We start from the raw sequence: 16683 nt of genomic DNA on the forward strand, positions 1-16683 counted from the left end.
ACTGGATGTCTTTGCAAAGTGTGAAAATTGCAGAGAAGCCATTCATTCCATTGTGTCAATAGAATGCACTCCTATTGTCTAGTGGTACTCTGGGGGTCTCTGGATCCGCTATAGAGCGCTGCAGGGATGACATGTTTTTGTAGGCCAAGCCCAAAGTTAGCATCGCCCTGGTTCCCTCAACAAAATGGCAATGGGATTTTTTCCATTGGTTTTTTGATTAATGCAAAAACAATAAGCTCTGTGGCAAACAGATGTTTCTCATCCTTACATGCACTGTTCAGCAAGATGATCTTCACAAATGAACACCACATTTAGTAAAAAGCTAACGTATAAACAAACTACACCACAGTCAAATGACGTCCCCACCAATCAGAAAAAGGCGGACTTTGATGATTTTTAGTCGTCTCATCAAGCCACTTACAGATGCGTAAAATTCACGAGTGGGGTATTAACTGACATATTTTATGTCGTGAATCAACTAAGCTTGTGTAACCACAGACCTTAGTGCAGGCATCTGAACAAAAAACGACACGAGGGAACCAGAAGTGCAAAAAAGGCTAACATGTTTCCAGACTTTAGGACTCATTCCTGCAACCCGTTATGTATCCCACATGCATTGTCGGGAGCTTTGAGGAAACAGCAGGCCGTTTGTTATTGTAGTCGAGAGATCAGCGAGACATCTCGGGCCGTTCATCATCTGTGTTGTTAATGGAATGTTCATTAATTGTACATTAAAACAAAAGACCCATTTGGAGGTGTTGTTTCTTACAGGTTACTATGCAATGGTTTCAATGAGCCGGCCCTTTAACAAACATGAGTTTGCCACCTCTGTTGTAGAGTGGCTACAAATAATCATATACAATAATACAAATGTAAGGAAAAGAAAATTCTCATTTTATTTTGTGGTATGAGATAACAATATGATATATGACCACCAAAATAAAACTGCAATTAAAATGAATGTTTGCTTAAGAAATGCTGTGACTTGTATTCATGAAAGACACACAGCTAACAACGCTGAGCTGTGCAGGCCACCATAGTACTTGATACTGAGAGTTACAATTATCAAATTTTTGGTATCATTCATGTAATTCACAAAACTACAGTAGCACTCTGTTTATTCCGGGGACATTTTACTCGCCAGCATCCCACAAACAAAAAAAGCCACACATCAATCAAGACCACTCCAGTAGAAGATTCTCAGACCTTCCACATGCAGCAACACAGATGGCAGAGTATGCATCTTGTGTGTGGCACTGTTGCTCTGCTAACACAAACAAGAAGCCTCATCGTGGGCAAGGAAAGACTAACCAAAGGCGAACAGTCAGATTGCCCCATCTGACCTAATTATGGCTTCCATTTGGGGATGGCCATGGCCTGACTCTCTGAATAGTCAGTCTTCACAAAACTCGGTCGGCAGTCAAGGCCTGTAATTCCAAATTAAGATGCAAACCCAACACAGAGGTGCACCCATGGCTGGCTCAAGGACCTTTAATGAGTGGATTTCTCGCCCATATATTAGAAGCTCAACCCATCATGTAGGTCTGTAGCTGTGGTTGGAAGGCCCTATTGGCAAAAAGTGACGAGATTGATTCCACAAATATGAAATTGGGTCATAAATTCCCTGGGGTTCGATCATTCAACAGTTTCCAGACGTGTGTGCAGGGAAATCGTATTTGTACAAAATGAGCAATGATTGCAGTGACACAATTTATTGACAAGGCTTTAGAAAGTTATCTGAGAAGCTTAAGTGTGTCAGCTTTGATGTGAAACGGAGCTGTCCGGATGGTCTACAAGGTATCATTTTCCCTAGAAATTGAGAGATACATGCGTATATACATGTAGTTTTCAAGAAATGTAATCCCGTGACAGTAAATGTTGTTAATCCCTCAAAGCAAAATTCGCTGAGGGATTTTGGAACTGGTGCACTGCCAGGCTTCTGACATGCCCTTAAATATTTGAAGACACATCATGGGTGTGGGTGTCGAAATCTTCCAGCAAACAATGACATTTTAATTCTAACCACTCCCGAGGAAGGAAATCGGCTGTAATAGGATTTGATGACACCAGATTGTTTCCTCATATTAGCAAGAGTACTGATGTGAGTGACAATATCTTGCCAGGCTGTGGAACAACAAAGTAAGATGCATGAATTATTGATCGTCAGTGTGTACTGGGGCCTGGCAGCTCCCTAACCAGAGTTAGTAAGATAACAAGAGCTGGAACCTCAACTCCTCAAACAGCAAAGCAAAATATGACAGATAACTTCAAATGAGATGAGTTTAATATGTAATACTTTTGACAAATTCTTTGGGAATTCGATTTAAATCATCTGTTTTCGAAAGCAGAAGTAGGAATTAAAACGCCATTGAAAATGACAACCTCATCGTCTGTAAAGTGACCACAGTGAGGTGGAGTCACACATTAAAAAGCAGAGCACATTGCAGAGTACCCCTGCAGAGAGGACAGCTATCACTTTGACTACTTACTGTAAATGTTCCATCCATTAGAGGGGCTACAATTTAATAAATATGCTAATATGTTGCAGTCCACGAGGCTGGCTGGCAGCGCATTTTCAACCTACTGAGAAACACTAAAAAGATGATTGAGCTGTATTCATGCCGAGTCGTTTCATAACGAGAGCATCACTTATCACCGGCTCCTTCACTCTGGAGAAAAGTGTTTGTTTGAATTGTCCTCCTGAAAAGTTAATCAAGTGAGATAATTGAATGTTGTTCAGAGACAGAGGGTGGGAGGGAAGGTGCATGTTTCACGTTGTTTTGTTTCCACCGGCTTTATCATCACAAAATGAAGAAAAACATAATATTAATGTTTTTCGAATAGTTTTTTTTGTGTGTGTCTGTGTGTGAGAGTTCAGAGTCAGAGACAATTAAGGTGTCTGTTTCCCGAAGAAGACGAACCGCGGGAGACAATGCTTTCTCACTGCCACGTCAGTAATGAGAATTGGATATTTTTTTCTGTTACTTTTCAGCCTGTGTACTCGGAGCTATAATTCAAATCCCCAAATAGCTTCAATCAGTGTGCTCTCAGCAGAGGGTAAACACATTGCCTTTGACAAGCTGTGCTGTGACATGGAAATCATCGCCGCATAAAAGTCCAGATTACCCTTACGGAGCAAAAAATAGATCCATACATTTTGGAAATCAAATGCATTACAGAGAATGTGAAAGCAGAGTGCCGGGAGAGGCAGCAGCACCTCATCACTAACATTCAGCCGCATTCAAGGGATTATTTTTTGCCGACGCTTTTATGTTGGAGTGCGACTGGCACAGGTTCGCTCTGAAAGTCCAATCTTATATTTAACTAGCTCTCTGGGAAGCAAATCATTCTTGTTCGTTCGTCTCTCCTTTCTGCATCGTAAATCCTGTTGTCAATTTTAGAAGTTATTTTCTGCAGCTCACAGCTAATATGTATCACGCATACATAAAGTCTAACTCCTCAATGAGGAAACACGGATATAGGGTCTCAACCTTGAATGCTTTCAGTGTCAGGATGCACCCAAACTTAAGCGAATCATGCCTGACAATATTTTGATATCAGACTGACAAACACCTAATAATAATGTTGAAGGCTCTGCACTGTAGCGGCTTACGCTGACGTTAGCTTCAGAGACCGACAGGACGAGCTTCAAGTCTCACGACTGTGAATCCTGGATGTCTCAATTAAAGAGCTCTTAATCTGATGAGCTTCAAAAGATGATGCGACGCACTTCAAAGTTCAACCGAGATATTCTGAAAACACGTTTACGCTCAATAGCTGTTGAGCTGCCTGCTTGCTACCGCTCTGAAGGGATCAATAGGCAATCATCTACATCCATCATGGAAATAAGCAGTCGCCACTCTGTTGGTTCGTTTGTAAAGAAGTAAAAACATAAAGCCCAGTCCTTCATTTTGAAGTACAAAAACTATACTGAGTGCTGTTTGCTCTTCCACAAAACCACATTTGGCGAGCAGAAATGATACCAGCATGCACAGAAAACGGTTTATTTTCTGTTTGGTCAAATTGAATGTTATTAACTACAGTCAACTTACTGTCGCTGTTTACTTACTTTGACTGGTGTCATAGATTAAGCTACAGTTTAAACTTTCAATTACACAGCTTTAAGACATTGGAAATGATGTAAGTCAATTGCGGTTGTTGTGATTTGGAAATTGCAATCTTCACTCAACTTTCATGTCAATCAAACCGTGTCATTAATGACTTAACTTTCTCAGGAGGGTCATTATCCATAATAGGATTTATTGACGAGTAAAAGAACCAGTATGTAATATAAGGTTCATATTAGAAAAGCAATAGTGTACTTTACAACCTCTTCCCTCCACATCAGGAGAACCAAAACACAACCAAACCAACCAATGTGCATGTTGCTTGGATCTCCTTAACTAAATGGAGGGCGGGGTTACATCTAAGCTTCATACTTCATGATGATCATGAGACCCACATAGCGAATGTGTCGATTGATGAAGCTAGCCTGACTTAAACAGAGGGACTGATTCTGGTTCAAATCCTAAAATGATAACAATCATAGCAGCACACACCGAGAATTAAAGTTCATTCAGACGACTCACGTTTCAAAATCAGACAGCGTAGATAATAAAGAGTTGATACAGCAGATTGATCCATTTTTCCCTGAGAGATCACACTTGGAAGCTCAGCACAAAGAGAGAGAGGAGTGGGGGAATAGCTGTGGCAGCTATGGTTGTATTGTGAGCAGTGAAGCAGCTCACAATACATAATACACAATACACAATAAAGCTCACTTTCCCATTGGCAATGGGAAAGTGAGCACATGCATGACAGCTTAAACAGAACACTATATAAGAGCAGGGCTGTGGATATACAGTGTATTCTGCGTGAGGGATTTCTCACGCTGTCTTTTCTCATTGTATGCTGGAATATTAACCAAGCATGAATTATATCTATTGCTGGCTGTTTGCGATATTGAAATTGACCCGTTTTGATCGTGAGTGCGATTTTCTTTTTTTTCTTTCAACACAACATTTTACAAGTCATGCCCACTGATTCTGCAATAAATGTCAAGTTTACATGAGCCACTAAATGAGGCTAAGGATGAATGTAATGGTCGGGGTCGAGCTCAGTCAGGGGTAAAAATACCAGAGTAGTTATAAACGTGTAGTAAATGTCACCGAGAGTGAAAGGCCTCGTGAACTGTGCTCATATCAGCAGTCAGCTGTTTCACGCTGGTCACCCAAACTTATGTTATTGAATTAAACGTTCAATCAGAACTATAGGAATATCTACAGCAAGTAAGTAACTTAACTGTATTGCAGTTTAGCTAAAGAGAAGATAAGGAGGACATCCTCGCAGTATTAACTGGCAAAACAAAATCAATGACTAAAATGCTTTGCTGAAAAAGGCTTTGTGCTGTATTGAGGCAGTTACTACTTGTTCCCAATTATAGTAATTGAAAGTATCTTATTCCCGGCTATAGCACTGACAAAAATATGATGGAAAAACAAACTTATCACAGCTGAACAGCTATTTTATTAATTATTGGTTGCTGCGCTGCAATTTACATGCAACTCCCATCTAATTGCATGTTCTCCTTTTCCCCATGTGCACTGAGAAGAGCACAACAACACCTTATGAATGGGCAAAGCACTGTACTGCAAGGTCATGACTGCAATCTCATTGCTCTTCTTAAGCCAATATCCACACTGCCATGAAAACTGAGCCCGGATTATGATGTTTTTTTACTGACTCATAAAAGTCAATGCTGATGATCTTTCTGGGCATTCGTACAAAAATGGCCTGTATTTATTGTCCGCGATGACACAATATGCACAGAGAGTGCCAATTATGATACACTAGTGTCAGCATACAAGTGATTAAAGCTAATATGTAGACCCGTTAATGCGAATATAGCATATTCACGGTACATATATATCTGTGTATTATGTATCTGATGGCACTTTTTTGTCAAAAAAACTGTCTTAGTTAATTTTGTTGCAGCGTATCCACCACTGCCGTCGTGATATTACAACTGAGGGGTTACCAAAGTCAGAGGAAGCAGTAGGATGATGAAATGCAATATATGGAGCTCAGATGTTATTCGGTCTCATATTATGCTCTATTCAGGGTCATACGTATTTTCATTTTCTACTAGAAATTATTATTATTATAATATATTATTATTAGGGGCGACCGTGGCTCACTGGGTTAAGAGGGTTGTCTGGGAACCGGAAGGTCAACGGTTCGATCCCCGACTGGGACGTGTCACGTGTCGAAGTGTACCTGAGCAATACACTGAACCCCCGGCTCCCCGGGCGCCGATCAATGACAGCCCACTGCTCCCTATATACAGGGATGGGTCAAATGCAGTAGTCAAATTTCGTGTATGTGTAAAAATGTATATGACAATAAAAATGGTTTCTTCTTTCTTCTTATGTTTGCATGCTGAAATGTTAAAAAAAAAAAGTTATACAGATGTACTTTCTGCCTGTATTCACCCTCTAAACTAAAGTCAGCATGTCAACAGAACCGAAGGTGGAATCACCGATCTAATATAAATGCGAGACGTCCTTTCTTGTCAGACATTTATTGCTATATTCATGTTGTGAAATGTTTGTCAAAGCTGCGGATCATGTTTGAAACACTTTCAAAATACTGGAGAGAATATTGTAAAATTCATATCGTCATCTGTCTACTCAAATACAGTTTGACTGTGAAGGAGATAAATGTGTCGGCAGTATTTACAACCTGTAGTAAAGGATTACATTTTCACAGTCAGAATGTTCAATGGACTTTGTTTTTCCAATCTGCATGCATGAAATCAAATAAGTTTTTTCATATCACCTGTTTAAACATTGTTAATACATAAAGAATAATGTTACATTGGTCGAACACAACAAGATCATTAATTGTACATTTAAAAATGTCAAAAACCCTCCTTCAAAATAAAGGTGTTTACTCATAAACAGACTGTAGATTGGGTACACATAATGCAAAAAGTAGCAAAGCCATGACTTGTAAGTAAACTGTCCAGATCATGTGCTACAACAGTGTGTCACTAATTTAACAACCTCGTGAATCCTACTGTATCATAACGATTGTAATAACTTCACACACACACACACACACACAGTCCATCTGGCCATTTCAGCCAGTGTTATTACACCGTAGCGGATTATTTAGCCGAAGAAAACAATGAAACTGAAAAAGGTATTCACCTCGCAATGGCTTTAAATCGCTCTGGTCGGGAAGCACACAGAAGAGGTTTATAGACTTTACCAATAATGTCTCCTCTGCTCTCGCTCACTCACTGCATTAATCCTTTTATAGCACAGACAAGGAATGTGTCTTGGTGATTTGGTGCATAACAATAAACAGTGCAGAAGTCCAAAGACGCAACGTAGATGTTATTTTAGCTCGTGTCACTTTCACAGGAGCCGCTCTTCTCCGTCCGAGGTAGTCACTGGGTGCTCACTTATCGAAGATGCACAATCAAGCAAAGAAAAACGTGTTTTTCTAAATTCCGTACAGTTTGAACATTTGTTTTTTCAACAACAGTTACCCACATCCAATCTCCTACAGTCACTATTTGAATGGCATCAAATGAAGCTTAATGTTCTCACAGTCTCTCTCTCGGTACGACATAATCAGCTGAAGATGGTTCAACTGTTTCACCATGGAACCCATACATGGCATACGGCCACACATGACGTTAGTTCGGGACCGTATTTTTGATCCCATGCGACGCTATAATTGGGCAGTCTGCGTTCGAGGGGCGGGACTTAGTGAAGGGTCAGTTATCATGCAACAACTAAGATTCGAACTGCTGCTGTGGAACTGAATAGTAAATGAAGCAACATATCATTGGGTTTTCATCATTACCGTATGTAATGTCCTGTACTATGTATAGTCACGGTTGTATTGCTGACATTCACTCTGAGGCAACAGTGTGACAGTGTTGAGTTGGCTTCAATCTGTCAAGAGATCTTTCACTGCTGTCACTGAGTCATGATGCAGTCTCCAGCAGAGCTCCTGAACAGTTTCACAAAAAGCAGAACGCAAACTATTTCATCATCGTGTTTTGTTCCCACAACAAAAACTGCTGCTTTTTTTTTTTGAGTCTCGCTTTCATTGGTAAAGATGAAATGGTGACTGTGCGAACCAGTATGATGAAGTGAAAACATTGAGTAAACTGTTTGAACAAACACGGATTGAGCCTGGCATCAGAGTTTAGCTTTCATTTTCAAGCATTAGGTTGACAAAGTCTCCAAATTCAGTTTCCATGTCGTTCCTTGTATTCACCATGTACATTTGGAAGATATTTGTTTATGACCACTTTCTGACCTTAGCAGAACATATGGAGTCTGAAGCTGAATTGTGTTCATTTAAGCCTTAGGCCAAGCAGGAGAGGCTTCAGAGATCCCACGGCACGGCCACGAGCATGTGATTAAGAATGAGCAAGTTTCCTGAAGGTGAACGAAGAGAGTTTGGTGGTTTTCCATCTGGGCACCTTCATATCAAGGCCTCTCGGGAGGTTCGGCATGTATATTCATAAGAGGTGGGCAGGAACGGAAGGAGGGGGGGGAAAAAAGTTTTGTAAGAGACCCAGCTGGTTGCCTAAAACTTCGCTTTGGTGACCTCAATTTCTCCTGCTTCCAAATGAGTTTGGGCTGTCCGTGTGGGCCCGAGCATACTGCACAGTATGTGTCCCCGAGCGAAGGAGCAGAAGGTCGGAGCCGCACAAACGGGAATTAGTATGATGTTTATCTTTAACATTAAATTTACATTTTGTGTAGAAAGACAACAAATTTATATTTTCTACAAGGCTAATGTATTTTTTAAGAAAGAATCAATCTTATTCTAATGCTTTTAGACATGAGACACAATCTGCAGTTTTGCATTAAGAGGGATTGTTAGCATTCAGGTCACATAGTCTTTCACATCAGATACGACGGTGCCGTACCTATTCCGTGACAAGGGATGTGTAAAAACGCCATCAGGCTGACATGAAATGTGCATGTCTGCAGTTTACAAGGTTATTGCTGTGTGGAGCTGACAGCAGTATCACAAAATCTAAAACTTGTGAACGGCACGGCATGAGCAAATAATACTATTTTTGGGGCAAGAGGAAAAGACGGGAATAATCTGGTTTGTTCAAATCAGTTCAAGTCAGAAGAAAATTCACACCAATGTGTATATGCATGATTTATTAAAATGCCTCACCACCTCATGGTCTTATTGAAGTGCATCTTGATTTATAGAAGTTTGAAAACGATTAAAAACTAAAAAAACATTTACCCAAATGACATCGGAAATCTTTAAAAAGTGTATTTATATGTAATATCTGCACAGCTTTTGCAGCCCAAATTGCTTTATGATGAATACTTCAGTAAAACAAAAAGTTGTCCTTACTGTGAAAGAAAGTACGAAATGGATGAATAGGTAATTCAAGTGTGAAATTTAATTAACTCGACACAGAAAGGAAAAATTATTTTTCAGCTTCTCTTGCGAAAAGGCCAAAAGTATTACACCAACAAATGCAGCATACAGATCCTTTTACAAAAGCGTGAAAAGAACAAAAAGCCGTCTGGTAGCTCGTATATTTCTAAATGGAATATCAAATAACCAAATATTAAGTAGGAGATTATGATATACATTTGTGATTCATTTTTCATTCATATTTGAATAATTATGTAACGACCCTCTCTGCCCTGTCTGCCCTGTTGTCTGGTTGTTTGTCTGCTTTCCTTGCAGGTGTGAAGGTGGGCGTGGCAGAGGGTCGTCAGGCAGAGTGGAAACACCTGTGAGGCTTCACATGTCACTGTTAGTTTATGTTTTGTCTTTTATGTTACTTTAAAATGAATAAATAACTTAAACTGCCTCCTTGAATGCATCTCCCTTTTTTGTCATGGCCGTTCGGCACCGGTTTGTGATAATTATTCTAATTTGAACATATTAAAATGTACAAGTTATAAAAAACACAATATATTTTATTATTTAACTGTACTCTCCAATCTTTGAGGTATCCAAATATGGGTGGCTTGTAATTTAAGAAGGTAGGGATTTGTGCAATGAAATCTGTGTTGTTGTTCTGTACTCGGCTCCTCTTTCTTTACTTTTGAGTTGCAAGTTGCACCGAATTACATTTGGAGGTTTTTTTTCGAAGCCTTGTGCTTTGTTGCTTTGTCCCCAAAATAGAAAAACATTCATAGCAACAGAATTCAATTAAAACATCGTTGTCTGACCTTTCTATCTACATTTCTCGTACTTTCTGTAAAAGACTGTGGCTAATGCAGAAGCCCTTTAGTGCTCCCAGTAAGATAAAGAAAGGTGAGGCTCAGTGCTATCATTTTTTTAATTGTATGCTAGAACTATATGAGAGCAGTGTCTAATTGGTTTCCATTTGGGGGATCTGTAATAGCGAGAGTCATTTACAATTTGCAAGCAGTATAAATGTATTATCACTATGGCTGTATGTGTGAAGGACTTTCATCTCATGTACATATAATGAGTTGGCTGGTATAGCAGCTGATAATTTAGATATTAATTGCCTGGTCCTTCCAGCATCAGTGGATGAAGTGACATTGTGTTGACACACCTGCACGTTCTACCTCGGTAGCAAGAAGTAGCAAGTAGCATGGTTTAATCAATCCTACCAATTAAATCCTTCAATGCAAGCAGTATTGTACAGGGAGTGAGACGTTGGAGGACGAGTTTCCCGTTCCGTCTTGGACTCTTCACTGCTGTGAATCGGAGGCTGTGTCATCGCACCTAGCACTCACACAGAGTAGTACAGGTCAAAAAAGGTCGTGGTCTCTGCCAGACAGGAGCTACTGTTGTGCGAAGACAGTTGCAATCATAAAGCCAACGCCGCCGTATCACAGAAGCCAGGTGTCTGGAGCAGCTTGGTATAGTTGCTAAGAATGAGAGCAACAGCCAAGCCTTGTGTACAAACACAACACCTGGTGCTCCTGTCCTGCTGAGTCTCTTGGCTGCTCTGACAGGAAGGATGATGAGAATTCTCCTTGGCGACCAGTTTTTACCACAAAAGTTAGAAAGTGCCAGCTCATGGCACCATTTCACGAATTAGCAAATCATCGCGCATTGAGAGCTGGATGTGTTTCCAATGATAGATGCATGAAGCAGTGCGTATCTAAGCGAAAGTGAAAAGAATCCCTGAACTCCGATAATCAAAGAAGAAAAAAAAAACCCCGCTCAAATTGACTTGATTAAAGTTTGGAATAATAATTCTCTATTAACAGGGAATAAAAGTGGAGCGTTTTCCACAGCTATATATCTTACAAATGTCGTGCTGATTTAATGTGCAAAATAAATTCCACAATCTTAATAATCCAAATAAAATGAACGTGACCTGATTAATTAACATGATAATGAGAGAATTTATTAATTTATGCATGCTAAACCCAAGGCAAAAAGGAATCGGGTTGTGAGAGCATCCTTAACTCTTACCTCGACAGTGAACTCCTTCATCAAAGCCATCCTCACAGTCTCTGGCCCCATTGCAGAGTTTATTGAAATGAATACATTTTTTTGTCCCGATGCACTGTATGTGATTGAGGGGACATCTGATCACCACCTCCTGCGCACCTAAAGAAGAGAAACAATAAACTGTAAAAAAAAAACGAAAACAAACCTGTTCATCCATTTATTTCAACATGAATCATAAATATACCGTATCAGTTCCCTGCAAAGCCAAATGTGCATTAACAATGTTTTTTTTTTCCAGCATATGGAGCAGCAGTTACAGTGGGCGACCACATGTGAAATACATTTGCATATTTCATTGTCATTATCGTTTGAGAAGGCAGTCGAAAAAAAAAGAAATGCTGGAGGAAATTAGTTTGCCAGCAAAAACTACAAAGTGCTGACACTTCAAGAGCCCTTTTAAAAGGAGCGGGCGAACCCATGCATATGCAAATGTATTTATATTTCACACAGCATTGTTCTTTAGACACAACAGATGTTTTGCAGACGCACTTGGTGAAGTCCCATAACAAACTGCCCGACTCTCCCTGCCAGCCAGGCAGAGCAGCTGTTTAAGGATTCATGAGGCACATAGGTGACCCTCAGTCATGTGGCAGCCACAGGAGCACATAAAACACAGTTGACCAGCACTGTAAATGTGTCACATCTCCACCCCAACTACATTGATATCAATTACCAATGTGCCGCTGCAGCCACTTAATGGGAAGATGTATCACCCATGCGACGGGGTCCGTCCCAATCCCCCAGAGTCGCCCCCCCCCCCCAGGAACTCACACCCACGCACACTTGGACCATCTTGACTGGGCAGTTACTTATTCACAGCATCCATTTTTACTTTGTAAGGTAAGACGAGATGCAGCAATTAATGTGGCCATTACAAAGAGGGCTGTCCTCTCCTGCTGATCTACAGAATGTATGCGTAGAAGTAGTTGTGAGTGTGTGTTGACACAATAATGACTCATATTAGTTTCTCCTCCAAAATCATTTTTATTGCTTTAAAAGTGCCGCGAGACAGGCTCCTTCTTTAATGAGTATTTCTTGGCCATCTCTTCCAGACCCAGTGATTCACACCATTGCTGAGCCATATTTAGGTAAGTCAAATATCAGTGGCCTTGTCTCAGAGTTCATATTTCATACATGAGAAAATTGGCAGCCTCATCTGCTGGGATCCAACATGTCTTTGAAGCACTCTTTTCATTTGATGACTGTGCTCCTTTCAGCCATTTCGTACAAAACAATTGTAATCTAGATAATACAATTCATGAGAAAATAAATAGTGTTTTTATGTGTAAATATATAAAGGGTCATAAAGGGTTCACTTGCTTTCTCAATGAGAAAATACATAATAAATGAGGAATTCATCTTCAACACATCGTCAATGGCCTTGGAAATGTGAAGTGTGTACAGCGCATTATTTACACACTTGACTTGTATGTCAGTGTTCGTTTTATAAAACTGAAAAGGAAAAAAAAAACTACATTTTTAAACTGTTGACATTTCACACATCTCACATATTTGGAATGGTGGGTCCTTGTGTTTAACTGACAAAACACACATAGGAAACTTTTACTCGCTGCACTTAAACAAAAACACTTTCAAATTCCACCCAGTGCCACAGAATAGTCCATTTGGCAAATGTGCTATTTAACACAACGCTGTAAGGGTCTCTGACAACGTAACAGCATTGTCAGCCTCTCCCCTTGCTATCTCGCCACATGGGTTCTAATCTAATGTGATAAGGGGAGGGATGGTGCATGAATATTCAGCGGCTCTGATCTGTCATGCAGGGGTACACAGATGGTCTCTCAACAGCTGAGGTATTCAGAATTCCTCTGTCTATTCCCAGACTACTGTAGTTCGTTGGATGATCGCACAAAGTCGTATAAATGGGGTAGTATACCACGCCATCCTCTGACAGCTAGAGCGACTCGAGCTTCTCTCCCCTTAGATTCCCAAATCCAAGCTGCTGAACGACGCTTTAACCCAACATCCTGCGTGCAAACCCACAAATGAGTTTTTTCTTTATTCTGGTTGATTAGAGTGGCATCTCAGGTTGAGATTAGAACCATGCTCGAAATGACCAAATCATGACCTGAATGGAATGATGCCTGGCCGTGGTGGAGATAGAGAAAGCCAGAATTGCGAGGCTTTGTATCTCTCAGCGTCATCAGCATGTCCAGCTCTTCTGCCGTTAAAGTAACCGGACGGATATCCCTGCTATCTTCAACACGAAGCTCTGTGAAGGCCTCGGCTCGTCGCCACAGCTTCTCTGTGGGCCAAAGACAGCAATCTGCGGGGTAAACGACAGCCCAAAGCAGACGGTGCCGGGGCAGGTATCGCTGCTGGCATGAAGGTCCGTCAGGAAGGATGTAGCCGACACAGCCGGTACACAAAAGGTTACTGCTATAGATGTCCCCATCTTCTTAACTCCTTCACTTGTTGAGGAAGAGAAAAATGGAGCAGAACTACAGTTGTTATTTGTCGTAGTTGAATAGTTTGGACCCTGTGCAGGCAAATAGGGCCAAAACAAGGTGTACCATGGATGTGTAGAGGTTTCAGGTAATATACTGTCGCATATACTATCATTGTTAAATTCAGAGGAAGCATAAATGTGCACTAAGTTAATGGAGTCACATCATCAGAGGCAAACTAATGCAGGTTTGCTCTTAAAGGCACATACACTGAGTCGAGGAACCATGGGGCCATGTTTTGAAGTCGGAGAAATCTCTTTGTTCAGTGCCCCTTTCTGCTGTGTTTGTTTCACGACAGAGGCATAGATAGACAGTTAGATAAAAACATGTAAACTGTTGTATTAGGCAATTCCTGATGTATAAATCTCCAATCACTTTCGATGGAAACTGGAAGGTTCCAGTAATGATTTGATAAATGAATAATGTCCAGAGATGAAATGGCCAAGCGCACTTCAATACCAGTTCAATCATAACACTGTGAGTGGAAGAAGAACAAATGACACCGTGATCTGCTTGTCCAGGTAAAGCGAGAAACATTCAAGTTCATCATCAATATTCATGAACGCCTTATTACATTCCCATCTAGTCTAAATACTGCACATATTACTGGCACTGCTGCAAGCAAACCCATAGTTGTGGTGTAATTGCACTGAATATGTGTTTCATACATTAAACATCATTTTCAGCAAATAATTCAAAGAAATGATTTAGATTTTAGATTGCAGGATGTAATTAAACACCACGCTGCCATACGTCTGCTGGGAAAACCTAATACCTCTATTAAATGTCAAAAGAGAGACTTCTAGAGGGTGTTCGGCATGTTCATTATGATAATCATATGATAACCACTGCCAGTTTGTGCGGAATAATGACTTCCTAAAAGAAAAATCACCAAACAGCAGAAGAAGCTTCGTGAACTTCTACGTACAGGGATTCATCATATCCCGAAGAAATAACAATTTCCTTTTCTTAATTCACGGTTTAAATTAATGATCAAAGTAGCATCTCTGAGGCAACGGAAACGTAGACTTCCCACAGCGCCTTTACGACTGCGGTCAATCCCACAACTACAGTGACATTAGTCGTATGCACTCTCATTATTATTATTACACAAATCCCTAATCTAATCATAAACATGATAGGCAATAAAAAACAAATTTACAAATTTGTGACGCGCTGCAAAAACAGGACAAGGAGAGCGCACGCACAGACAAGCCAGAGCAGCACATCGCAACATCATTGATGTGTCATCAAACAATGATTGTTGGACATATAACCTTACTTAAAGAAGTTCTAATTTGATCGAAAACGTTTTGTATAATAAGTTTTGCAGAGGGGCGGAATTCATTTCTGCTCAAAATGTTCCTATGACCGTTTAAAATGTGAGGTAGGCTAGTTTTACTGCACATTACTGGCCAGCTTCTGGAGGGTTTTTGGGACGGAACGTCATGTGGCACAGCCTCCACGCGGCTGCGCAAACAAAGAAATGGCGTGAAAGATGGTAGGGAGAAGGTGTGTGGCGTGGATTAGAATTGTGCTGCGTGTCTGTGTGGCGTCGGGGCGTGGTGCTCCTCTCCTGGTTCCATCAAGCTCATAACTGTGCAGTACACCAACCTTGGTTCTTTCGTTGTGGCGACCACGGTGGAAGTTTGTCGTTCTTGGACGCAATCAGAGTAATTCTCTTCGTGCCGGTTGATTTATTTGAACGTACCTTCCGTCTTTGTGTCTCCGGATTCATTACCCGCGGCTCCCCTACCCGCCAGCCGGCCTCACGAGCTACGTTGTCGCTCTCATCAGCCTGCCCAGCTCAGCTCGACCTCTCACCATCCTCATCACCCTTGGTTCCTACAATGAATCCTTTATTTACTCCACACTCTCAACCTCTGTCTGTGTTTGGGGTCCACCCATTACTGATAGTCACCGGTAGATAGAAGAGTGTCTCGTTTCGTCCCTTTACTTTCACAACAGAGTAGACATTTGTACACAGTGAACTTTGATGCAGTGGTAACTACTGTTTGCGTGGTTTGGTTGGAGTTTGCAGATGTACAAAGTGATAGTTAACAGGATATTCAACCATGTGTGAATGACATACTTTGGCAACAAACACTGTTAACTACTGGCGTCACTAGTTGCTACAGTAGTGTTAACTTTCACAAAATGCAAGGACCAGCAGTTTGTGAAAACAAACCATGACAGGAGTGGTCCAATGTTGTTAACATTAATCTCTGGGTTGAGAAGCGGCATCACTGGTGTGGAAGGATACATTTAAAGTGAACAACCCATGAATATTTCAGTTATTCTGCTTGTTTGCCTCCTTGTGCGTGTGCTAATGCAACTCGTGGAAAATAGTGAACTCTTCCCTTTTGTATGCAGTCTGTCTGCGGTGAAGTCATTGTTGTTTTCAGGCTTACAGCTTGAGGATGTTTGGGTATTAAGATGCTTCATTTGAATAACTGATGGAAAAGGATGATATATATTTATAACTTCCACGCAACAGCACTGCTGTCGAGCCACTTTCCTCGTATCTCAGCTTGATGCGAGTACCTGGGCTGTTTGTACTCGCTTCTCTTGGTTCATATCTCGAAGGCAAACAGGTAAAACTCTGCTCATCAAGCTCTGGCATTAAAAGGCACCGTGGTCCAACTATGAAGGGATATTTAAAAGAAGTATTTTCCGATGTGACCTTTACATTCTTGCCATTTGGAATGACGTA

The 16683-nt window shown here is 40.8% G+C and overlaps 1 protein-coding gene across 1 annotated transcript in view; it reads right to left on the reverse strand.

Moving 5' to 3' along the window:
• Positions 1 to 16683, reverse strand: part of lrp1bb (low density lipoprotein receptor-related protein 1Bb) — a gene marked incomplete at its 5' end in the record, with an annotated part of 216928 nt that overhangs the window by 133887 nt on the left and 66358 nt on the right. Inside the window, one exon of the mRNA XM_079277460.1 lies at positions 11464 to 11601. Within this exon, the coding sequence (XP_079133586.1) occupies positions 11464 to 11601 (138 nt within the window). The remainder of the gene's footprint in view (positions 1 to 11463; positions 11602 to 16683) is intronic.

Source organism: Melanostigma gelatinosum, assembly GCF_949748355.1.
Source record: "Melanostigma gelatinosum genome assembly, chromosome: 10".
Taxonomy (NCBI): domain Eukaryota; kingdom Metazoa; phylum Chordata; class Actinopteri; order Perciformes; family Zoarcidae; genus Melanostigma; species Melanostigma gelatinosum.